The 26,078-nt window shown below is 44.7% G+C and overlaps 1 protein-coding gene across 3 annotated transcripts in view; it reads right to left on the reverse strand.

Annotated features, from left to right (window-relative positions):
• Positions 1-26,078, reverse strand: part of rarga (retinoic acid receptor gamma a) — a 42,030-nt gene continuing 15,952 nt past the window's right edge. For 2 of the 3 annotated variants that reach the window (XM_013273144.3, XM_013273145.3), the window contains exons 3-9: positions 5,734-5,882; positions 5,385-5,526; positions 4,304-4,467; positions 3,791-3,967; positions 3,285-3,489; positions 2,956-3,114; positions 1-2,764 (exon numbers count right to left, since the gene is read on the reverse strand). In XM_013273144.3, coding sequence (XP_013128598.1) covers positions 2,442-2,764; positions 2,956-3,114; positions 3,285-3,489; positions 3,791-3,967; positions 4,304-4,467; positions 5,385-5,526; positions 5,734-5,882 — 1,319 coding nt within the window. In that variant the 3' untranslated portion in view covers positions 1-2,441. Of the gene's footprint in view, positions 2,765-2,955; positions 3,115-3,284; positions 3,490-3,790; positions 3,968-4,303; positions 4,468-5,384; positions 5,527-5,733; positions 5,883-18,533; positions 19,069-26,078 lie in introns of those variants that run through there. The other variant, XM_013273146.3, reaches the window with a different exon arrangement.

Below are 26,078 nucleotides of genomic sequence, written 5' to 3' on the forward strand. Positions count from 1 at the left end.
ATCTCTCAAAAGTAGTTTATTGTGCCTCTCACTGTTTATATGGCTTTTCTTTGTATGACAAGAGTTGACATAAACAGAGGAAGAACAACACCTTGGCCATGTTGAAAAAAAACAATAACATAACACATAACATAATCTCAAAGTTTTGCCTGCATTACCGTCACTATCACCGTGACGGCCTAGCAGAGAGAGAAAGGATGAGGTCACACGAGAGTTTCTGTGTGACAGCACCATGCCAAGGACATCCACCCATGACTGAAAACTTTCTAAAGCATTCACACTCACGTGCACACCCGCGCGCGCGCGCACACACACACACACACACACACACACACACACACACACACACACACACACACACAATGAGGAGACCTGCCCATATTTAGAGGATGGGACCTCTCGCTGCTACAGAAACTATGTTCGTATTGCTTCAAAGAGGGAGAGAAAAAACCTCTGTACTGTATATCAGCCGTGCTTTCCAAGCTGATCGCCCACTGTGACATTTTGGCAATAAAGAAATGATACATGAGAACACATAATCCTCCACTCTTCTTCTTCTTCAAAAAAAAGTGAGAATATACACAAGAAGACAAGATGATATAATGGCTTTTTAGGATGAGAGGGCAGTTTCCTGCATGGATACCAGTGTGAACGCAGGTGGGACGATGATTATGATGATGATGACGATGATGGTGGTCCCTCCTCGCTCTGAGGGGAGTCAGACTGGTATCCATGCTGTTTTTCAGACTTGTCATCTTCTATTTACACAAAGTGGGGTTGAGAATCGCATAGTCAAGAATGCACGCATAAATATTGCCTGTTTCTAGCATGCTGGGAAGCAGCTAGGGTTTGGTCCTTACTGAAAAGCCCTGAGTCTGATTCCAAAATGTCTTCCATAAAGATTCCTGCTTTGCATATGCCTTTAATGGTTGTGTTGATGCATATGATACTAGTATGTTTGGATGGTTTTATCTGTGTTGAATGAGTGTGCTAATCTACTGATATCATCAGGGAGTGCTCTAAGATCCGTTGTATTTAATATGTTGATGTTACCATCGGTTTTGACATGCTAACTGGGATATATGCTCACAGACAGTGGCTCTACACTTAATGGAAGAGATGTGCCTTGCTTAAACAGATGATCACAAAAGTGCTACATATATACGGTCAAGTTTAAATCTCCGATCCCGGCACTTTGTGCCAGGTTGGCACATCTGCTACCACTCAGCATAGAGCGAGAGGAGTGTGTATGTTTGTTCTATGCGCTTGTGTGGATACACTGTCCAAGATAATTAGAGTGTGTTTTTAGTGCATATGTGAGTGAGCATTCTGCCATGAGGACCGCTGGATTGTATCTGGAGTCCCTGCCAGTAGTTAAACTCACACTCCACAGATGACTGTTCCTAACTTTGGCACAAAGATACTTACTTCCTGCACTGACAGCATATGCTGGCTGCAACAACAGCATAAAAGAATAATGCCAATTACCTGATAACAGAAACTGGTTAAGTCACTGCAACAAAAAAGAAAGTCCTGGGTTGATTATCATCCACAGTGAGCCAAAGTGCTCCAAGAAGCCCGAGCTAAGCATATGTAGCTGATAAGGAAGACCCAGCCAGTTCTGATTACCCTTCTTTCCCTCTGAATATTTTCTCAGGAAAGCTCTTCAAAGATAAAAACTTGTCTAAAGGATTCATATATAAAACCAGAATAACAAATAAAAAACAAAATATAATGGTATATAGATATGTATGGACTTATTCATAAACTGAAAAAAGGAAAAAAAAAAAAGAATGAAAACAATATTTAAAAATAACAACAAAAGAGTTGCATACTCAATTTGGCTTTGCCCTGTACTCTTGCTTTTCATTTGACAAATGTGCTTGTTGTAATCAATCAAAATCAACTGCTTAGTTCTGGTGTCTAGTTTGGAGGCTCCCCTGTTTAGATATAAACGACAATAGTAAGGGGGGGTAGGGGGGAGAAAACAACAAACATTTAGCTTTCTCAAAGAGGTTATGTTCTTTTTGTCACGTTAACTTCTCTCTTGGCCGTGCCAGGAGTTCATCTGGTTTACCGTCATCTCTCCCTTGACCTCTCATTTTTTCTGCATTTCACTTGTCATGGACCGTGTGGCCTGAGTTAGAAATGTCTATACGCTTAAGGCTCTGCTGTGCTCAGTTGAGGAGGACACAATGATGTGCAGTCAGGAGAGAGAGAGGGAGAAGGGAAGGCCAGCATTTTCTTGAGGTGGAAGCGTGAATGAGGTTGTGCTATATATGTGTATGTTTACTTATATGCTTGTATGCGTGTGTGTGTGTGTGTGTGTGTGTGTATGTGTGTGTGTGTGTTGGTGTGTGATGAATCTGTGTGTCTATGTATGAAATGCTCTTTTCACTGCGCCCTCCGAGCAAGGCCTTTCCTCGACCCATCTATGGAAGTTAAAACACCCAGGGCTCCCCGTCACTGTCCGAGCCCCTGTCTCGATCTTCGTCTCCCACATCGTCATCGTCGTCTTCGTCCTCCTCTTCCGGTGAGGGCTCGCTGCCGTTTTCGGTGGCCCAGCTGTCGTCCTCATCCTCAGCCTCCTGCTTTAGAACCAGGGCTGGAGGTGCAGGTGGTGGTGGGGGCGGTGGTGGAGGCGGCGGGCTCTCATTGCTCTCTGTTTGGTCGTCGAAGGCCTCCGGATTCTCGAGCATTTCCCTGATCAAAGGAGGCATCGGCCCTGGAATCTCCATCTTCAGAGTGATAGCTCTCTCTGCACCTGAAAACAGAAAGCAAGGAGTTTGTGGATAATTTATATAATTACTTCTCAAAATACATGGACACATTATAAAGAATAAAACAAAGAGTGAAGTGGAACTAGTAGAGTGTCCTGTAAAAGATGTATTCTTCTGGCAAGGACCTTAGGAAAGTGTACAGAGTTCAATCTTAGAAAGCACTCTCCATTCTTACCCTTCGTACTGATGCCCCTGAGGTCAGTAATCTTCATCAGCATGCGTGGGAACATGTGGGGTTTGTTGGGGCGGCGACGACGGGCATAGATCTTTAAAGCCTCAAGCAGAGGCTCCTGTAGCTTATCCACTTTCTGGGGCTCCTCTAAATCCATGCGGTCTAGTCAAAAAAGCAGCAAACATATGTTCTCATTCTCTCTTTTTTTTAAATAAACGGCACAGTTTAAAATCATCTCTTACATACAAAATCAAATATGTTTAATTTTTATTTCGTTTAAGTCCTTTCCTCTTTATAACAGACCAATCAAGAGTAGGCGCATGCTGCAGTACCTCCACAGATGAGGCAGATGGCGCTGAGGAGACCGGTTTCTGTATCATCCATCTCCAGGGGTAGAAGTTGGCCTGCAAAGGCAAAAACCAGGTCTGTAAGCGGTCCAAAGCCCGCATTGTGCATCTGAGTCCGGTTCAGAGTCAGGCCATCTGAGAACGTCATAGTGTCCTGTTCTGGAGTGTAGCGTGTGCAGATTCTCAGCATCTGAAAAGCAAAACAGGGTGTAAAACTTTTTGAGCATTAAAAAATGTGAAGTAGTGTAATATGACTTCTTACAACACTAAAAATATCTGCAGTAGCTAAAAATGATAGCTAACTGCTCCAGAGGCAGTCTATTTGTGTATATTTATATGATAGATTTTGTATTATCTGGGCAAACTTGAATGCACTACCACTTCTTACCACCGGATGGAAGCATACCCATATCTCAGCATAAGCTTTGACAGAATCATTTATTTACAAAAAGTGAGTGAAGAGGGCAGAAGGGAAAACAAAAGCTCCTCACCAGTATGTCCAGGCAGGCGGACTTAAGCAGAGTGATTTGGTCAGCGATGGTGAGGCTGGTGAAACCTGGCAGCCGCTTGGCAAATTCTACTATCTTGATGATGCATTTGGTGGAGAGCTCACTAAACTTGTCCCATAGCCCTAGATCGAGCTGGACTCGATGGTCCGAGCTGGAGTTCTGAACAAACAAAAACACCCACAGTTCAGCATGTCATACAAGAGGAGGTGTGCAACCACGTTTGTATCAAAGGCAAGATTCACCAAGCCTCGCAACACATTTACATTTTGCATCAATCAACTGTGGGGAAAGAATTCCATTTACATGTTGCATCAATCACTCCGAGGCCACACAGATGGCTTAATGGGGAACTGCATTAGTTAAGCCACCACTATGTTGGGAAAGTTACTGCGAATTTTCATAAGCATGCAATCTGGGAGCGTTCGCTGCTGACGTAGCTGAGAGAAAGTTTCCAAATGCAGCAGTGAAAGATAGGGGTTTATGCGCATGACTTACGGTGGTGTATTTGCCCAGTTGGCAAAGTGATGGGAAAGTTTCTTGATGAGCTTTGCTGACTTTATTGACTAGCTCCTCTAGCTCTCCGCTTAGCTCATAGCTCTCCGGAAGAACAACCTCCTCCTTCACATCTTTCTTCTTCTTGTTTCTGTCATTGCGCACCGCTAGGTAAAGGGGAGAAAAATAAACAGTGGTTCGGAGACATATTCGTCACTACCTTGTACAAAATTAGTTCCACATACAATGTTAAAGCTCATACAGAAAGTTAATTTAATCTATCTGTAATGACATTTGAAAACAAACTCAGCATTCATGTTCAGTGTCTTTCACCGCTGCCAAGGAGATGTTACACGCTAGTGGAAACCAGAACCTTTCTGCTCTTAACAGCATTAACATATTTCCTTGAGGCCCGGCACGGACACTGGCTATCTCCTTCTTATCACCCGCTGGCTTCCTTGTCCATCTCTCTATCCACTTGACCGGTGCACATAAGCCAGTCCGCTCTCTCCCTCTCTCTGCCTCTTCTCCCACCACCTCCTCCTCCTCCCATACTTTCCTTCCTCTCAGGATATCCAGTAATAGCAGAGGCACAATGTGATCCCGGTCTTAACACACATCCCACACAAACATTACACCCACATACATGTCCCCCGGGCTTCATGAAGGGCAAGAAACTGCCACTTACACGCAGCTGGCTACACAAAAGGTTGAAATAAAAAGCCCCCCCGCTCAAAAAACTGGTGTTTCTGATTGCGCAAATGGTGTGAATCCTGTTCTCATTACGTTGGTCAAAACTCCCAAATCTTGTTTTCTCCCGTGTTGTCTTTATGAATGAAAGCAGTGTCTGTGTGCTGGCCAGAGGGGCGAGGTTTTGTGGTGAAACAGGAAGTCAGATTCATTTTGTAAAGGGATTAGTCATATGATTGGTACAGTGCCCAGCCTCGCCCTGATCACCACCCCTGGTAGGCTCATCATCTGCTTCTGTCTTTGCTGCCTAGTTTCTCAGTCTCTATGTGCAAGTGAGAGAGTGACCCTGTTTTCCAAACGGGTCTCTCTATATCTTCAACGCTCTTCAACTCACCTTCCTTTGACATGCCGACCTCGAAGCACTTCTGCAGCCTGCAGTACTGACAACGGTTGCGTGTGACCTTGTTAATTTGACAGTTTTTGTCTCGGTGGCAAGTGTACACCATGTTCTTCTGGATACTGCGACGGAAGAAACCCTGGAACATCAGGAAGCAAGACACAAAAGGGAAGAGGGCAAGGGAGAATGTGCAATACAGTTATCATTATAAAGGCTGTGACATATCGCTGTATCTCTTTCAGCCTGCCCTTTGTCCATCCCCCTTTTATCATGTGAATGCAAAATAGAGAATCAAAATGTTTTTTATTTCAGAAAACCCAGTGTTCAAAAGATCAGTTCTTCTCACCTTGCAGCCTTCACATGAGCTGACCCCGTAGTGGTACCCGGAGGACTTGTCCTGGCACACAAAGCAGGGCTTGTAGACTCGAGGTGGGGGAGGTGGAGACGGAGAACTGGGTACCATCTCCTCTGAGCTGTTGCTCTGGGTCTCCACCGCTGTGAACATGGAAAGAAAAGACAGTGGAGCACATGATCAGTTACTAGTCATTATCTTACAGCTATTACTCACTTTGCAAATGCCACAGGTGGAGTTGTGAATACATGTAGCAGATGTGGATAGATAACCACATTAAGAAATGACATGACAGATATGACTGAGGTTCCAGCAAGAGATACTGATTAACAGTCATGCTTGCTTGGTAAACATTTTGCCTGGACGTGGAGTGAGACACATTTAAGTCTCAAAAGATAAATAACATATGAACTATCAAGGAAGTGTTTCTATTTCCTGGTACCAATTATCACTAAGGAGCCAAACTCAGGGGCCCTTTGGGGATATCGCATAGAACATATTGTCATATTGTTTTCACATAGAACCCTCTGCTCTATGTAAAGACAATAAATAAGAGAAGAAGGGCTCTTTGACAGCTGTTGGAAAACTGCTTTTTACATCACTAAGATGTAACTGACAGTGTCTGACAGGTTCTTTGATAAGGACAGGTAACAGAGCGAGCTAATGAGTTGAGAAAAGTCAAGAGTCAAAGCTGGCTTTTCCTCATTCCACACACTGACAACAGCTCATGTGAACATCTTGCACGCACAGCATAGGCACATGACACACGCATGGACACGCAAAGCTGGTGCAGAGCCCTGATTTTACGTCTCAAAAACTGGGACGCAGCTGTGACATTAGTGCTTACTCGAGTCACATACTTGATATGGTACATTACACTTCATTATATTCCAAAGTGGACCCCATATAGGCTCTTTTGGAAAGTTCAAGTGTGCAGGGTATGGATTCCATACTTCCCCTGAGAAATATTAGATGCTAACCACACGTTCTAGCCTGCACAAAGTCACGGACACACACATACACCCCCTCCCCATGCACACACAAGCACACACAGACACAGACTTGCACACAAACACTTTCACCCTTGGTCACCCTCTAACTTCAACCCCCTACTCTGCATCCCACCACCACCCCCTGACACACAAACCCTATTTTTCTCTTGTTTCCTGGCCCTAAATTCCTCAGTGCAGCCCTGCCAGGTTTTAACAGAGGACTAGGCTCGTAAGTTGGCTTATAAAGGCAGTCCCATGGCTGGACTGGAGGCCCCAGCCCGGCTGGCCTGCACTTTATTGGGACTCGGTCACCTTGGGCAGCTATTCACACCACCAGCTGTAGCTGACAGCCCGTAAAAAGAGAGAGAGAGAGAGAGAGAAAGCCAATCATAAAATAAAAAACAGGCAGGCTCTAAAATTCTAACTTTTACTGCCCCCACCTCTCCCCAGCACCTTCAATGGAAAGCACAGAGGACTTGCCTAAACTTAACCTACAACCCCCCACCCGACTTGCTCCCCCCTCTCACACCCAAAGCAGAATCAAAAACCACCAGCATGGCTTTTTTTACTAGAGAGAGGAGACTTCAAAAAGGAGAGAAAAAAAGAGGGTGTAAAAAGAGGAATTTGATATAAAACAGAGAAAGGGGAAGGGGAGGGGAGGGAGAGGGGGAGGACAATGTTGCTCCTGAGGGCAAGTCTTGTTCAAGACCAAGTTGACGATTACTACTACTTCTGCTGTAGCTGCTCTGACTGGCCTGCAACTACCTTATTAATGATAGTAACAGAAATATGTCAGACATTTTTTTTTTCTTGCCTGCTGCCTAAACATCTGTTTTTCATATGCATTTTTATATGCGACTCTTCAGAAATCCACAGTCCTCCTTTGAAAACCTCATTTTGCTGAAGTCAAAGATGTTTTCCATTAGTTTTTAGACCAATCCCAAAGCCAAATGCACAAATCAATCTAAAATCCAAAGTTTACGCCCCCTGAATGTTTCTACAGCAAGTCTCATATCTCCTTGGCCAGAATGTAACAAAACGGCAGGGTCAGTGGGAGAACAGAAACCCTCTGAACGCGCCATGAACCACTGTTTATGCAATAATAACAGCAGCAAATGAGGCTCCAGACCGAGCGCTGACAACCCCTTAGAAAAGGACAAACCATATGTGGCGTCAAGTAACGAACACTGACTGACACCGTCTAAATGGATAAAGAAAGCGGGCCAAAGAGAGAAAGTCCATCTTGGAGAAAACCCGGGCAGCGGTGACAGAGAGAATACATCAGGCTCTGTCAACACGTTGAACCTGGTTCCTGCCAGAGAACATGACTCCTGAATCCGCCTCCAAGACTTTGCCTCATTCAGCCTACTCCATCCAAATCCCCTGTACCACTTACCCCAGGGCGCCACAGTCAGAGGGCCCATTCAGACAGCTACCCCGAGCCCCTTTTCTCAGTCTCTTCAACTCAGCTCATCACTGTTTAGAAAACAAAGCCCAGTGAAATGAGAGGCCCTCCTTATCAGCGCTTTGAGGCCTGGGGCACCATTTGCATGACAATCCGCTGTCTAAGGCCTGTGAGCTGATGACAGACAGATGAGAAGAGGAGTGGGGTAGGTGGGATGGGTGCTGCTGTTGGGGGAGGAGAAGAAGAAAAAGAAAGGCAGGAAGAAGGTGTAGTTAAGTTATCAACAGTCACTGTTAGCTTCCTGCTAAGTATCAGTTTATTCTCTGATCCCATGTTGCATTGCTGTGCACAAGTGGTCCCGCTGCCACTGAGCAAGTTGGTCCCATATACACACTCAGTGGCTACAACCTACAAACACACAGCAACATTACACTAAAATACTTCAGCGTGAGTGGGATGAGCATTGCAGCATTCACCACAGCCTCATTAGATGTGAGATATAACTGCACAAGACAGAAATAGCTGTTTAGCTGAAGGTGAATTCAACTAGGTCAATTACAGTGAATTCTAGGTCAAGTTAACCGGGCCAATCGAACTCCCTTTAGTATCAAGAGATCCAACAGAATAGAAAAGAAAGCCAGAACAAGGAGAAATACTAAAGAAAAAAGACAAAAATCAGAGGACTTCCTGGCAACACTGAGGCTGCCTGCTGTTCACTCAGCTGGAAAAAGGAGTGTTTCTAATGTATGTGAGCAAACGCATGACTATGCAGCTCCTGTTTTGTGTTGCAACACACTCCTTTTAACTGAGCAGCATATGACATTCTGGCACTGTAACAAATATTCTTTCACAATAGGCTTGCAGATTTTGTGTACGTGACCTGTTGAAGTGATTGAATCTTCAGTGGGACACTGTTCCAAAAGTTCTAGCCTTGGCATGTGAGAGCAAACGCTTAGACGTATTCTGTCTGGGCACAGTGCACTCACAGTGCAATACATCTGTAGGATATGTGTAGGTGTTTATTTTTGTGCTTGTGCAACGTTCACGTGCAACTCCAGCCAGCGGCTCTGCTCTGTCTCTATAGTGTATATTTCACTTGCAAATGCCCGGACTGTTTGTAACAGTGCACCACTGAGCTCCAGTGTTCCCCACTAAAACACCCCCTCCTCTATGTGTGCGACTCATTCTGTTGATGTTTTCCCTGTTAGTGCTAAACTGCAAGCACGGGCATGCCTTTGTCTCCACCTCTATTTTCACTAAAGATCCTGCAAAGTTGTAGCTCTTGTCGAGACTTTGAGGCAGAGGGGGAGAGAGGGGCACACAGTAGGGTTCAATCTGAAAAGAGGGTTGGGGACTGGGCAGAGAGTAGTGGCAGAAGGACAGCAGATTGGGAGAGGATGGTGAACAGTGGGCTGGGAGAATTGCTGGCACACTAGGTGGGGCTTTCAAGGGTGCCTTTGGCCCTCTACACCATGGCAGAGGCTACAGCACCATAGGGTACGACTGACTGACCATCAGCACACGAATAGATTTCTGTAAAGAAGTGGGTTTCATGAAAGAGGAAAAGAAAGTAGTACCACACCCTTGTCAGTGGTGCCAGTACATATTACTCTCCTTCTCTGTTTTGTTTTTGCCCGTGTCTTCCTGCTATCACTCTTGAGGCTTCTGCTACAAGGTCCCACACAACAGACCTGCTTCCTTCCTCTTTTCAGTACCAGCGTTTCCGGAGGATCTTCGTCACTGGCTTTTGTAGCCACTTCTCAGTATCCCTTACTGCTACACCTCCATACATGTGCTCTCATTTCCCACTGCTATTCTGTTTCACCTACCTATATATAACCCATAGGAGTTACACAAGCACTCAAAATGGCACCGAGCTATAACAGAGAGAAACAAAGAAGTGGAGTCAAAAAAACACTGAGAAAAATGGGAGGAATTCCTGACTGTGTTGACAGGGGAGGGGGGTACTTTCATTAAAGGTGATGAGCAGTAGCAACGCCTTTCAACAGCTGTCAGAAAGCTCATCACCTGGTCTCCCACAGACTGACACACTAACACGCCTGTAAAGAGGCATCACTATGCTGCCATTAGAAATGAGGTTTATAGGAAAAGAAGACAGCCAATCAGGAGATGGCTCGGGTTTGAGAGTTGAAAATAGATATTAAGAAACACATTCCTTCAGGAATTTAACCCATTCTCTGGGAACCAGAAGAAAGCAATGAGACAAACACATCCATGAACATTTGTGACGCACGCATGCGATCTGACGCCAGAGCAGTATGTTGAGTAAAAACATTTTCCCATTTGCTCATGGCTTGTGTGAGTACTAATGACAAAACTGTGGACTTTTGGAGAATGACACAATGTGACATGGCACACAAGCTGCTGCCAAGGCACATTTTCATCTTTTTGGGGGGCTTTTTTTAAAACCCCTTTTTCCTTTAAAAATAAAAAAAGCAGGAAAGGCAGCAGGTGGGACAAGAATGTATCCTCGGGGCATGTTTTAAAAAGTGGAATTACCCCTGGAGTCTGGTGGTGTTCTCAAAACACCTGGTCTTCTTTACAGCACCTCATAAAGGGCCTTTTGATATTTTCTTGATGGAGTCGGCCAAGCAAACATTTGGCAGCGTGCACCCCCCTTTTCCTGCACCACACAGCCCTGTCAACAAACACACAAGCTGCTTTCAAACAGCCAAACTCGTCTGCTGAGCCGCCTGTCCCCAATGAACCCAGCAAATAAAGTTTCCTTCAAATGTCCTTGTACCAAACCAGTGCAAGAAGGTATTAAGGATAGGAAAAAATGATGAAAATATAACGTCAATAAAAATATTTCAGACAGTCAGTGGCCTTTTATGACCAGTGCTGGAAAAACCAGACAGTCAAGTGCAGATCTGTGGAAAAAATGCACCCCCTCATCCCTGCCGTGAGCTCCAGCTGACTCTTCATCTGCCCACCACAGAGGAGCACAGCTCACCTCCAGTGACTGAGGAGTGAACCCAAACCTGGCAACCCGGCACAGTGCTGGGCCATTGATCACATCAAGAAGACAGGACAGTTCACAGGCAAGCAAGGGAGCAGACAGAGAGCAGAAACAGGCGCGCAGGCGAGGTGAGGAGAGAGGAGAGGAGAAAACAGTCATCGAGGGAAACCCTGAGTCTTTGATCCTCGGGTTGTTTCTCGTCCTCCCAGACTTCCTCTCACCATCTGTAGCCCTGGCTCTCACCTGTCTGTCTTTGGCAAGGCCACTAGCGCTCGTTCAATTGCTATTGCTTCCTCCCCACAACAATAGAAACCTACAAAAGTAGAAGTAGCCCAGCCGTGGCTGCAGCCTTGCTCTGTCAGAGGAAGTGAGTGGAAAGGCGGATAATGTAAACAACAACAGTAGTATTCACTCCGGCACATTGGGGAAGCACCACACACCAAAGCATGCAAACGCAAACCTCCTATTGGAAGGAACAAGCACGCCCACGACTAGCAGCACACAGTTCATTTCCACTCAACATGTAAATGTCCACGCCAAAGAGTTTGCACACACTACACAAAGCGGTTTCTCTTGCCTTTTTAAATGGCGTTACATAGAATGCAGATCCCTATTTTTAAAAAAAATAAAAATCATGCACCCAGCTTGTGATTTTAATCTGCCAAATACATATTTATCACAGCATTTTCCTCTATACAGTCACTTGGAAGAAGTTCAGAAGGAAGAACTCAAAGAGACTAAGATCAAAACTGGCAGAGCAGTGACAAAATGACTGTGGCTTCCTGACTTCTGAGTGAGCAATCCATGCATAAGTAGTAACTTTTGGAGAATCAGCAGTCCCCTTCAACTGGCATAAAACCACAGAGTCCTGTAAGGTATTAAAGCCACTCTGAGAAACTTCTGCTTTGAGTGTCTCAGTGAAGCAGTGATGCATATCAGAGTTTTTCACTTTTGCTTGGCAGCAAACTGCCAACAGGTTGCCCAACTCCGTTTGGGTGGAGGCGCTCAGATCGCTGATGTGACAGCCAGATTTTGAGCCACACAGTGATTCATTTCCTTCCGTTACGGTCTATAGAGGTGTCACAAAACAAAGTTCCACATAAGACTAATATATGAAGTATTAAAGACACATTTTGACATTTTGACAATTACCATTGAGCGAACACATCACTGGGAACGTAAGCAATACCCAGTCAGTCAGTTCCCTTAACAGCAGCTAACCTGAGTGGATCGAGCATTCCTAAACAGGCGATAAATCATCCCAAACAGCCCCTAATTCATTTGCTGGATTGTTTCCTGTCAAACTGGCTGTCCGTCTGTCTGTTTGGTTTTGTCTCTAGTGTTTTATGGCAAATGGGAGATGTTCTTACCGTGAGGTAGAAGTTTATAAATCCAGGCATGATAACAGGCTACTGCCAGTACCCATTCACTCACAGGTCAAGCTATGGTGGAGACATGGACATATTATCTGCTCCTGTGTAGCCACTAAAGAGCATGTGCTGCTTTTTTTGTGCTTGAGAGTGTCTCTCACGTGTCTAGGTGAGAATGCACTTCTTGTGTCAGATTTAGAGCAAAACATTGACTCTAGGGGCCCAGAGAAACAGTATGTGTGTTAACATTACTTTAGTAACCTGGTAGTAGTTCTTTTTCTGGAGTAACCTGATTTTGAATGAAACCTTATTTTGCAGACACTAGTTTACACTTAAATGGATTAACAGGATTAACGGGGATATTACAAGTGTGCGTGCCAAAGAGGGAACAGGGAAACAGGAAACGCAGCACTGGGAAGGCAACACAGTGGGATGAAAGGAAAGATGAATGCTGAAACTGTTCTTTTATCCAAAGTATAAATATCCAAAATCTGCCTAAAAACAAAGCTACAATGAATAAGTCAGAGCAGCTGAAAGGCAGATTATTCCTAATACTGAGAGACATGCACACAGCAAGAGGAGAAACTGTATAGCGTGACGGTATTAGTTAAAAAACACCACAGTAGGCTGCAGAGAAATCTGATTACTGACCAGCTTTATGTAAAGTTCTGATGATGTGAACACATTCTCCTGTTTCCTGGTTTAACCTGATTTCTTCCAATAACCTGGTTTCATGTGCACTCGTAAACGCACACACACACACTCAAATAGACATCTGTTAATTTCTCCACTGGCATTCATCTTCTTCCTGTAAAAAGTCCCAAACTGTCAGCTAGGCTCACAATTACAGGCATGCCAGCTTACACGCACACACGCACACACACACACACACACACACACACACACACACACACACACACACACACACACACACCTGTTCCTCCTTAGAGCAAAATACACACACAAGGAACACAAACAATACAAGCTAATGCAAGTGTACACAAATGAACTCATGCACCATTTCCAGAAGGACGGTCATGTCAGTTGCACATATGTGCATTGGCAGAATTTGACTAATGTCAAAGGGAAAAACAACACCGATTTGCCTCCCTCCCTCCCTCCCCTCGGTCCTCCCCTCCTTCCACCCACTCTAGGCCAAGTCCTCATCCATCTCTCTCCACCCCTGAGCCCAGATAATAGCTGTACTACACCAGCCGCTCACCACTCCCTGCCAAACGCTGTCGGCTGCGTAAACACAACCCATTCACACATACACAGGAGGAGGACAGTTGGACTCGTCTGGGTTTCTAGACCCGACTTGGCTATACGAGGGCTCCACTTCTTCTAGCGCCGAGCCCCTAGCAACAATCGAGCCAAGCCGTCAGTCAATAACACGCTAGTAACAGAACTGCTCGCTCCACAGCCAGCTCACACACAGCTCTGAGCTGACATGCACACTCTCCTATGCTATAAACAAACATGCTTGTGCAGTGGTACATCACATGCTCACCAGTGAAATAAACTCTTTCAGATGCACGCACTAATACAGCACACACACGCACGCAAACATGCATAGTTTGCCAATTGCCCACGCCTTTGTGCAACGGAAAATGTGCCTGGCAGGCAAAGAGCTGTTCTCAGTAAACAGCTACAATAGCAGCAGCCAGACACGGGTGTTAGGGTGGGCAGCCACAACACCTCTGGGACCAGCAAACTATTGTGAAAGAACTCACAAAAGTCCAGATTTTATACTGATCTGGAGCTCACGCAAACTGCTAGCCCAGTTGCCTCATAACAGCCACGTTTTTCATGCTGCGATCCACAAACCGTCAGCTGATCACGAGCCCGCGTAAAATTTCAGAGTACTCGCTCTTGTGAAATACTGTTTAAACACGACGGACAGGAAAACAAAAACAGCCCTTTCAAGGACTCACATTCGGTTGACGAGTTTTATTTACAGCGGTGCGACTGACGCTGCTGAGGGGCTATAAACTGCTGTTAGAGCGGAGCCAGATTCCAGCACAGGCCTGAGGAATCCAGCTTGGCACACTGTCCGTCTCTGGTTTTGACACAGCAGTCTGGGTGCCCAACGGCAGCCAAGCAGACACGTAAACTTGAACCGTACATACATTGATCAGAGGAGTCCGCATACAGGCACCACACACACAAGCGTAGGTTAACACTCTCTGATTTATGCATTAGTGAAACCATGCGCAGGAGGGGGCCCTGTGGAAAAAACTTGAAGCAACTGCTAGGATTGAATCTGTTTATTTATAGACAGCGCTGCCTATTAATGGGCTCAGCTATTACTGCAGGGCTGAGAGAGATCTGTGAACAAGGTGGTGTGATACTGCAGCACAAGCAGGTTTGACACCAAAAATGGCTTCACACTATTAAAATTATTTCCACAGCGTAATATAACATTGCACAATAAACTATTGTAAGGTTTGAATGAACCAACAGGCCTGCGATTTTATTTAATGACTATCTTGGCTCTGATGCTATGTATTATTTATTACAAAACAAGGAATACTGCAGCTGCCTGAGCTACAGCAAAATAAAGTATTATATCACACAGGACACTGTATTCCTCAACACATTAATAAATAATTTAGAGCCTATTATAATGTAGTGCAGGCCTAGATATAATGACAGTTTAGAGTGCACTTTAAATGGGGTGCTTTTTATAATTAAAGCTTGCGACAAAAACCAAAAGCAGACTTTTCTTTGATGCCAGTTTTTTCACATTTCTAGCTTAATGTTTTTCTTGTTTAAAAAGTTAATTTAGTTGCAACCTGCTTAACGCTTTTTCCCTCCCTCATATCAATTACAACTCATTGACCCTGGACTGGCTTATTCCTTTAAAGTTGAGCACATTGCTTTGACATTATCTTGAGAAAATCAGCTATATAAACACATGACGTGAGTGACAATGATTAGAAGTGTAAGTATGGTTTCTTTTTTCTGTCCCTCTTTCTCTCTGACACACACCCACACAGAAACACGTCACCCCCTAACCAACATACCACCATCTATTCCCAGCCCTGCCCCCTCAGGCATTCTAATCTTTTAATTGAATCTTTTGTAATTATAATGAAATAACTGCAGACTTCTATCAGGGAGAAAATGATCGGGCCAGAATGTGCCAGCGGTCACAGGAAGCTCTTATTTCTCTACCGCTGCTGCCGAGATCTATACCCCCCCATTTCAATTAGCCCCTCAATTCACATTTGAACAGCACATTAAGGGAAAACAAAGAGGCGTGTGTGCCCGTGTGTGTGTGTGTGTGAAGGCACACATAGTGACAAATTGCTCAAGCAATCTGTTACTGCCATGTCCAGCTCTTACATGTACCGTTTGTTAGACTTAGAATCCGAAGTGTGCTCAAAAACATCGAGCTAAGAGTGTACTTTGGTGAGAAAAAAACACTTTCCCTTCTTCTGACCCTGGAGAACTGCTAAACGTAATTGCCTCATTCTTCTAAGCAAATGAACATTGACAGAGAGAGGATTGGTCAGCATAGGCTGTCTCAAATGGCTTCCCTGGCAGTTGACTAATTCAGTTCTCATTGACGTACGACTAAATCAGTGTCCATTATCCTTATGTGTAGGCCAGCTCAGATGTAGTACCAGCTCTGTGGCATAAGGCACTTAAGAGCATTACACAAGCCAAGCTGGTTGAAAGAGTCTCCTTTTCAGCAAGCTGACAAGCTTACCACACATGCAGTAGATCTGACATTGGCCAGGCTGTAGCCTCTGCCTAACCTCTGACATTAAGGTCTCCCACTCCTGAACAAAAAAACAAGAAAACTGACCACACACTTTTAAGTCCTCCGATTGTCCCTGGCTAATGGCCAACAGCAGTGACACTTATCACCGCTGAAGATTTACTACAAAGAGAGGAGGTTGTAACCATTTTGTGAAAGATTTAGGGCAGACAAACATTTTCTCATCACATTCTCCACACAGGTTATCAGAGAAATACAGTTTTTGCATTTCTGGTAAAACTTGTTTGTTTTTTTTATCCTCAAATGGTAGAGTGCATTGCTAAAGAGTTGAATTCTTTTTACAAATGGAAAAAAACCTGTGTGACAACAGTATATTATTGTATTAATCCAGGGCCAGGTGACTCGCTTTACAAACACAGTGGCTATTTTGGTGTGCAGTGTGCGTGCTTGTGTGACTGTGGCATTAAGAGCCAGACAGGTCCCTCTGTTGTGCAGCTGGGCTGGCTTAATGAGATATCAGACTCAAACATCAATTCATCAGCTTCATTGATGAGGACAATGAGAGGCAACTGCTTCAGCAAAGAGGGGCATTATGGCTCCTTGTGCAGGGATAGGACAGCTTTGTTTACAAAGGTTATTGGGCACACTGGGTTTGAAACAGTACACCACACCAGCCACTTTGCTCTGCTCTGCTAACTTAGATCTCTCACCCTCAGGGCAGCGTCCCTAGACTTTTTTTTCCCCCTTTCCTTTTTTTTAACTTTGATTGTGTGGAACAAAGACCTGAAAGAAAAATATACTTCTGGAATCTGAGGCCTAATTTTTAAATGTGTGCATGTGTGTGAATGGGTTAAAAGGAAAGGACCATAGAGGCCTGATTGATTAAATAAACAAATCTCATCTTGTTATCATCAGGGCTCCCCTAGCTAAGCAGAGCAGCCTGGCTTGGCTGGAGTCCCCTCTGGCCTCAGCCTCCACTGACAGGGCATCTGTCTTCATTAAAGCTCAGCCAGTGTGCATGACGGCCACTGAAATGCTGGTGTCTTCACGATTAATGAAGACAGATGACCCCCCCCCCCCCCCCCCCGCCCCCCCCCCCAGGAAGTAAAAAGGCACAAAAAAGACGGGAGGACGAACAAACGGAAAGGCACGAAAATAAATTTGAAAACACTTTCAAGCAGCTCCGAAAAATCGAGAGCAAAGTTAAGCTGCTTATCTGATCGCTCCGGCTCCTCTTATATTCTTGATTGTTTTTCCACTGTCATATCTGGCTTGGCTCCCTCCACACTTCTCCCACCATACCATGCATACACACCCCCACTCCTTTCCACTCTCACACACTCTCTCACAGCAGTAGCAGCCCCCTGGAAGTAGATGAAAATGGACCCCAGTTGTTGTTATAGTCAGAGCCTTGTCTGAAGTCAGCGGCAGAAGAAGGGAGTGGGGGGAAAAAATGAAGTGGATAGATGCAAAGAGCAAAAAGGAGAAGAGAACATTGGCTAGAATATATCTCTGCTTTCTTGAGATTTGTATGTATTATTATTTATTCATACATTTATCTGCTAAATAATTAATCCGCTTACTAATTCATGGCTGTTTGGCTCTGGAGGAATATCATTATCCATCTAGTATCCAGAAGCATAAACAAACCTCTGACCTATGAAAACTGCAGCAGGCCCAACAAAACTTTTAACAACTGTATTATTAAAAACAGGCAACATTTGTCATTAACTTTTCATGTGAAATTCATCAGAGACCTCATTTCTAGTGTTAAACTCATGCTGTGAATAGACAATAAACCAGATAGAGTACATCTGACACATCACTGTCAACTCTTCCTGTCACTGACCAAAACCTTTTCCTCTTTCTAGTATGCAGCACCTGGCAAGGTCAAACCCCAGGTGGCTAACATTGTTACTGAAACTTGACTCTATGGGCTCAAACTCACGAACGTGACCACACAGACAAATACACACAAGCACATTTTTTTTAAAAACCCGACATACACACAGTGCATATAATATCATAGCAGAGAATTTTTTTCAGATGGTTGAGCAGCTCAAACTGGCTGTGGGCTAGGAGAGGAGAGGAGAGGAGAGGAGAGGAGAGGAGAGGAGAGGAGAGGAGAGGATTGTCTGTCTCTGTCTTTTCCTGTGTTGCTCTGTAGCCCCTGACAGCAGCCCCCTTGGCCGAGCCCTGAGGGGTAAACAAGCCAGCAATGAGAAAATGAAGGAAGGAGTGACCGAAAGAAAAGGAGAGGGAGAAGAGAGGGGGAAACATGATTGTGTCATAGAAGAAATCCAAACAGGATGCCACTTACATTGAACACTGGCAGTGCTCGTCCAAGCAAAGGGGTCCAACCCGGCAAAAAAGGGGTTCGCTTTCCGCAGCATGCATGCACCACGGCTGGTGACATCATAGAGCTGACGGGGGCCCATTCCCAGAGCCTCCATACAGTCGAACATGGTACCCCCCCACCCTCGGCAAAAATCAGTGAGAGCCCTCAGTCCTGCCTGCGTCCTACCCTGCTTCCACTGCTCACGTCACTCACTGAAGCAGTGACAAGAGCACACAGCAGCAACAGCTATCTAGATTCACTACCTTCCTTTCCCTCCCTTCACTTATCTCGCGCTGTCACTCTCTCTCTCTGCTGTCTTTTCCTTCCGATGCCGGAGTTTTCCTTTTTCCCTCTCAGCTGGAATGCAGATATGGTTCCTGACTGGCTGAGCTGAGCGTGACTCTGACTCTCTCCTCTCCCCCCTGCCCCTGGGTGAGCTGCTCCCAGTCTGCTGTAACAGACCTAAATAACAGCCTCTCACAGCTCTCGCTGAGCCCCAGACACGGCGGAGTGAACCAACTGCTTTGGCGTGACGCTGCGAGAGGGGGTGGAGAGAAAGACAGAGAATGCCAGAGAGGGAGGGATAGAGAGAGAGAGGAACCCAGGAGGAGGAGGAGGGGAGGTGTAAGGGGCCGTCCAGCAGAGTCTGCACTGGAGTAAGAACTGATCTGGCTAGAGGACAAAACTTTATTCCCCATTCTTCTTGTGCTTTTTTTTTTGTTTGTTTGTTTTTTTGTCCACGCCATTCTTTGTTTTTCATATTTCAGCCCTAAATGCAAACAGAGCCCCCACCTACCCCAACCCCATCGTCTTCCATTCAGATCTGGTCCCTGTCTCTGGCTTTCTTTACATTGCACCTCCCCCAGTTCCCTGCAGTAAATAAGACCCCCTTTTCCCCTCCCTCCCTTCACTGAGCCCCCGTCTCTAATCATAACCATATTAAAGTCCAGCCACTGGCCCGGGTGTGTATGTGTGTGTCAAAAAGAGAGCCGGAGAGAGAAAGAGAAAGAACATTGTGCTGTGGCTGAACCCAGAAACCAGATGCCAGGGTAAATCCCTCCCTCTTCTCTGTCTGTTTGAGGGAACAGAGGATGGGCAGTTCTTTCTGTCGCTCCCTCTGGAAGTGCTTTAACAGTGATGAATGAGGGCTGCCTTGCTCAATCCCCGCAGTGCATTTACACAGAGAAATATCTCCAATATACAAACACACCATGTGCTGGACACACTTCTCACAGGTTTACTTGACCTTGTTTGTGATTTATATCTCGACGTAGAAATAGCAAAAGACATGCAAGGAAGCAGCGTCGATGAGGTTCTTCAAGCAATGATTTTAATGCAGTAAAAAAGCTTCTTGGCAGCTGAATATTTTAGTGGTTGTGGATTCACAGTTAAAACGCATACCCTACACATTTAACCTTAATTATAACAATGGTTTTTCTGTGTACTGAAAAACAATTCAGCTTAAAAAATTGCAGTGCCCTCAGAGTGGCAGTAAATCAAAGGAAATCAATGGGCAGTACGCGGTCAATAAAAAAGCCTGTCACTGGTCCTAACTGTTGCTCAGCAGAGGGATGGACTCTGGCTGAGCTAAAGCAAACAGCGTGATACAATGGGAGATATATGATAATAGAATAGCTTCAGTCTGTGAGCTCCTCACATTCATCTCCCCCTGTCAAAGCAGTACAAGTGGTACAGCCCAGCAGGCAAAAAAGACACCATTTCCTGTCAATCTGTGCTGCTGGCTACACTCTCCATAAACACACAGCGTCCTCCCTCCCTCCTCCTCTGTCTAACACTTCACTCTTTTTCCTGTCTCATGAAAGAAACCATGCTTTCACATTTCTGGCTATTTTGAATGATTTTCATTACAATGTTTATTGGTTTAAAAGCTATTCCTCCAATGGAGACTTCGGGTTTATTTTCTTTAGCTGGCACACAGACACACCTGTGAGTTGAGATTCACACACTCAATCTCGCAAACTGACGCACACTTCATAGCTCTTTCTCCATCCATCCATCCATTCGCTTATCCTTTTCAGGGTCGCGGGGGGTGCTGGAGTCTATCCCAGCTGTCATAGGGCGAGAGGCGGGGTACACCCTGGACAGGTCGCCAGTCTGTCGCAGGGCCAGACAACCATTCACACTCACATTAACACCTAGTGACAATTTCGATTATCCAATTCGATTAACCTGGACGGTGGGAGGAAGCCGGAGTACCCGGAGGGAACCCACGCAAACACGGGGAGAACATGCAAACTCCACACAGAAAGACCCCGGCCTGATGGTGGAATTGAACTCAGGACCTTCTTGCTGTGCGGCAACAGTGCTAACCACTGTGCCACCCTCCTTTTATTTCATCAAACAGTAAACAACATCAGTAGTGTTTATGTGCTTCTTCATACAGCTGTCAGGTCATAAAGTGAAAGCTTTATGATGGCAAGAATACAACACGGGGATAACAAACTGGTATCTATCAGAGATGCAAAGCTTAGCAGAAGTTTGTTGTTAAAAAAAGGAGGGGGGGCACTTTTCTTTTCTCTACCTCTCCACCCATGTTCACAATAATTCAAAAAATGTCTTGGTCTGGATAAGTTTCAGATTAAATCATCACAGCCTAGAGTCACATTTTTATGATCCACGAGCATTCTTCTCACACTCGTCTTTCGTCTCCTTCCTGTTTTCTTTTCCTCGCTGCTAGCTTCATACAGCATCCTGGAAACTAAAAACTGGCTAATCCCCCGGTGCTCAAATGTTCTATGTAACATCAGCGCGGTTTGCCAGGGCTGCGCTGTGGACTGACAAGCTGCAAAAAAAAATCGATTTAAAATATCATGTGTTCACACTCTTTTGTTTTTAGAGCTTTACGAACCCTATCTGGTTCCACTGGTTTTGACATTTCTTTTTACTGTGTTTGAGACTATAATTCAGACCACTAACTCCAGGTTCTCCAGTTATTGGCAAACTGCACTTGAGCTGTGAGCCTTCCAGGGCTTCAGAGGGTTTGCTGAGTGAGTTTAGACATCTAATCTACACATACTCCATACTGCTGCTGACCCAGGCTGGTCCCTGCCTCCCCTTCTCTCCCCTCCCTCCTTCCCTTCCTTCCCCAGCCAGAGAGGCTGAACTCTAGAAGAAACCCCCACTGGGCCACTAACTTTCCCCCCAAACTTATCCTGCCCTCCCTTCTTCTCTCCCTCACTCACTGGCTCACAAGTCTCTCCATCTCTCTCCATAATACTCCCCCCCCCCTCCGTTTCTCCAAATACTCTCCCCATTTCATCAAGTTCCCTATGGCCACTTTTTCCTGACTGCATGATTTGTTTAAGTTGACAAAGTTCTCTGCTTTTGTTTCTGGTTTTGGAAATGGTTCATTTTCAGTGGCTGCCAACTCACTGGCCACTCCGTGTTGACGTCTGCTTTCAATCATGTTTCATTTAAGCGATTAGAACAAATCTGAGCACACGTTTAAAATGTTGAAATAGGTTTTGTTTTAATTACGATTTTATGTGTATGTCTCACGATTTTATCCAGTCAGCTGGATCTGGTCTGCTTACTGCTCCACGTGTGCTGGAACCCAGGAAAGTCAGGCTTTACTACTGTCTGACACTCTGATGCCAATTACAGATAAGACGTATACAACACATTGTTGCCACTTCCTCTGTATACAGTCATTCAGGTTCTAGCCAAGCAGTCAACAACGCAATTGTGTGCGAGGTAATAAAGACAGAGGCCTTTGCACTAAACGCAACAGAGTCATTTTGAAAGGAATGTAAAGCTTTTCCATTTCTGATGTGGGCATGTGTGCAGCATGCGGACATGCTGAAACAGATTGCTGGTGATGATAGAGACACTGAACACCAGCCCAGGAAGCCTTCCCACCACAACCAGATTCAGGTTACGCAGAACACGCACACTTAAAAGTGCACACGTCCCATAAAGGGTGGTTTAGTAGCAGAGCTTACCAATAATTAAAGTTTCTTTTTTAAACTAAAAAAAGTAGCATCTTATTTATGTGATACTGTGTTTTTGTTCATCAGCAAAAAAAGGACAATCCTGTTACTGTCCATTTCATCCATCAATTGCACCACCAGTCAAAGATTTGACACATGCTAAGGTCTCACAAGATGTAATCTTTTACATTCATCTACAGCTCCATCGCAGTATATCTCTGGAAGATATCTGACGCTGTCACTGAGGAGGGACGTCAGAAAAGTCAGACTTGTGAGAGAGCCCTTTTTTCAGTGGTGACCATGTCCACCTTTGTTCACATGCTGACCTACTCAACACCTCACAGAGTTACTTTACTGTCACTCTTGGCCATCTTTCTGCAAAGTCTTTTTCACATTCTCTCCCTCCCTCTTTCTCTCGCTCTTTCTGCACTGTCATGATATTCTGCTACCCATGTTTTCTTTTGAGAAAAAGACAGATTCGGCCAAAAATGCAAACCCCCGTCTTGTTTTCATGGGTACGTCCTGGACCTGTGTGCCCTCCCACGACTTCAGAGAAGCCAGCCTTCCTCTCTCGCCATTGCGCAATTTTCATCCTGCACGTGCCCACAAACACTGTCTGAAAACAGCACCCTCCCACTTTTGATAGTAGCATGTTTATCTTCATCTGTCATCATGTCAGAGCTGCAGTACACTTCGTGGTCCCTCTCTTATCGGCAACCTTTGCTGACTTTTCAGATGCACACACACACACACACACACACACACACATTTAAGTCATGCAAAGTTGCATAAAGTTTCCAGCACTTAGGGCAATCTGGCTCCCACTTGCAGTGAGGGGATAATGAGAGGAAATCCAAGGTAAAGGCAGAGGAGAAAAGAGGGAACCGAGCGAGAGAACTCTGAAGTGCATAAGCCAGCAGGGTTTAGGTGGATATCATCATGGAGCAGCAGATATTCTACTTACTATCATTCCCCCCCCCCCCCCCCAAAAAAAAAATCAGCACTACAGAATCAGGGCTAGCATTAGTGAAAAAATAATAAGTGCAACTGATTGCAAAAAGCAGTGGAGCACCTTAGAGAGCTGTCATTTGAGGCCTGTGATCGCCTAGGGAGATAAAAGCAGGGATGTCAGACAATGCAGAGCTGTTTATTACAGCCAAGTAGACTCCAGTCTCACTGACAGATGAAGGACAAAGCCAAACAGCGCTGCACATGCTGTCATCACACACAAGTATAGTCCAAAATGGTCCAGTGCTTGCATTGCTAATTTGCTATGTAGATCATGGTCACAGTCGCAGAGATGCCAGCGAGCAAACAGCTATATGAGAGCTTTTTTTTGTTTAGGTGTTGACACTCACGGCATTTAGTACCAGAGTCAGAAATAAGAAGAGTTAACAATGACTTAGTGGGATGATCAAGCACAAGAAAATTTATTTTTGTTATTATTATTATTAGTAGTAGTAGTAGTATTAGTATTATTAGTTTTTCCTTTCCAATGTTGCCAAGTACTTACTCGTAGGGGGTCATCTGATTGTTCAGATTTTCACTCTATTACTGTCGGGGTTTTACCTAACAATATAAAGTATATCTTTCATAATTCAGAAGCTGCAGCCAAACTAAGATTATTGTCTTTGGCAAATGAGTGTAGTTCAGGATATTCGTCCACCTGCTCTCTTTCAATAACCAAAATGATCTGGTATTTATTTCTTGCATGGTTTTCATTTGGTCTTTGATAGAATCACATTCTTAAGAAGAAACACAATTTACGGGAATCTGTCTGGATCCACTCAAAGGAAAGATCACAGCAAATCAATACAAACTTGAGCTTTTATCCTACGAAGAAACATTTCAATGCAGATGAGAGTGGTTTCTTCCAGAGCGACAATGGTCAAGCTCCCAGTGCACCGGGGGTGGGAGTGGGGAGCCACTGAATGGTTTCATGGGGGATGAAAATGATGTGAATCATATGCTGTAGCCTTCAACCCAATATAACATCTAAGGGAGATTTGTGACCAAGCTGTTAAACACCACGATCAAATCATGTGTGTATGTTTAAGAGAGAATATTTTTTAGAAGAAAGGTGCGTCATCCTTCCTGTAGGATACAAGCAAAATCAATGCAAAGGTGCACTGAAGCCATTATAGTGATATGTCGTGACCTTATTAAGTAAGCTGTTGAGCCTTACTAATGAGGAAATTTTGTGTTGTGTTTTTCCCTTTAAACCGACATCCAACATACCAAAAAATGTAATGTCAATTATTTATAGCTATTCAAACAATGAGAAACACAGATGGGTGTTTGGTTTTCCTGTGTGTGTAGGGAAATATGTACCTACAAGGAAGTATGGGGTTGCGGGGCTGCAATCATGATTTTCATATTCATACATAGATCAGTGATCACTTCATCTTTTTTTCTCTGCCCCTTGTTTTTCTCAGATATGTAGTATGCCCACATTAGCATAAACATGTGCACAGAGGCAAATCCTACTAATCCTATTCTACACCATCAACAACGTTCCTACCCCGCTCCATCAAGGCTAGGCTTAAACCCAGCACTTCAACCTTATGAAAATAAATAGAGATTCAATGTGCCGTTTGTGCTCTGCTTCACCTCCAGTGGAGAAAGCTTCACTCTGCTAGCTGACATCGTTCCCTTGTCCCTCGCCTCCATTTAAAGGTTTGCTTTGACGTTCCCTGCCGTACCACATTTCCCACCAAAATGGCTCCTTTACGCAACTCCCTTAGCTCCCTAAGCCAACATGACCTCCTTATGTGTGTTTCTGTGTGTGTGTGTTTAAGTATGCAAAGAGTGTTTTTAATTATGTCACTCTGCGTGTTTTTTTTTTTTCTTTTTTGTTTTGCTGGAACATTTTGGCCTTTTTCACAATCTGCCTAACTGGATGTTTCATGTTGAACTGCATATGTGTGTGTGTGCGTGTGTGTGTGTGTGTGTGTGCAACCGCAGATCCATGCATATGTTCTACACTACTTGTATGCTAATGCTGGTGCACGAGTCCATCATGTCTAACAGACACTTTAAAATGAACTGCTATTGCCCTTCTCTCCACCAGAGGCACAAAAGAGCGAACAGAGCCAGCTTTTACACAGGTTTCAACACGCTATTCATTCCATTCTATTAATACAGTGCTTTTGATTTCATCCCACTGTGATGCAGCTCACAGCTGGGCCTCTCATGGGTTTTCTGTATTCATCACTCAGCATAACCCTACAAATTATGGTATGAACGGAAAGTTTGAGCCCAGCAAAGGACTTTAGATTTTTCGGCCAGGCCATGTGGGCTGAAGGAAATGACCTACTAGCTTTTCAAAACATCCCCACGGCTGAGTTTGAGGCCAGCGCTCTGGCCCTGATTGGTGAAAGCTTAGCGAGGTGTTTCAGGGCTCAGTGACGATGTTATCACATAATAAGTGGCCTTAATGGGCTTCCAACTGTTTGTTTGAAAGGCTCCCGTAATGACAGGGATCAACTGATAACAGCCTCAGCAACACACTGCAGAGAGCCATCAGACCTTCTCATAGATGAACAAACGCCATTGCACGCTTATTCAGATATCAGCA

Source organism: Oreochromis niloticus, linkage group LG20, assembly GCF_001858045.2.
Source record: "Oreochromis niloticus isolate F11D_XX linkage group LG20, O_niloticus_UMD_NMBU, whole genome shotgun sequence".
NCBI classification, from domain to species: domain Eukaryota; kingdom Metazoa; phylum Chordata; class Actinopteri; order Cichliformes; family Cichlidae; genus Oreochromis; species Oreochromis niloticus.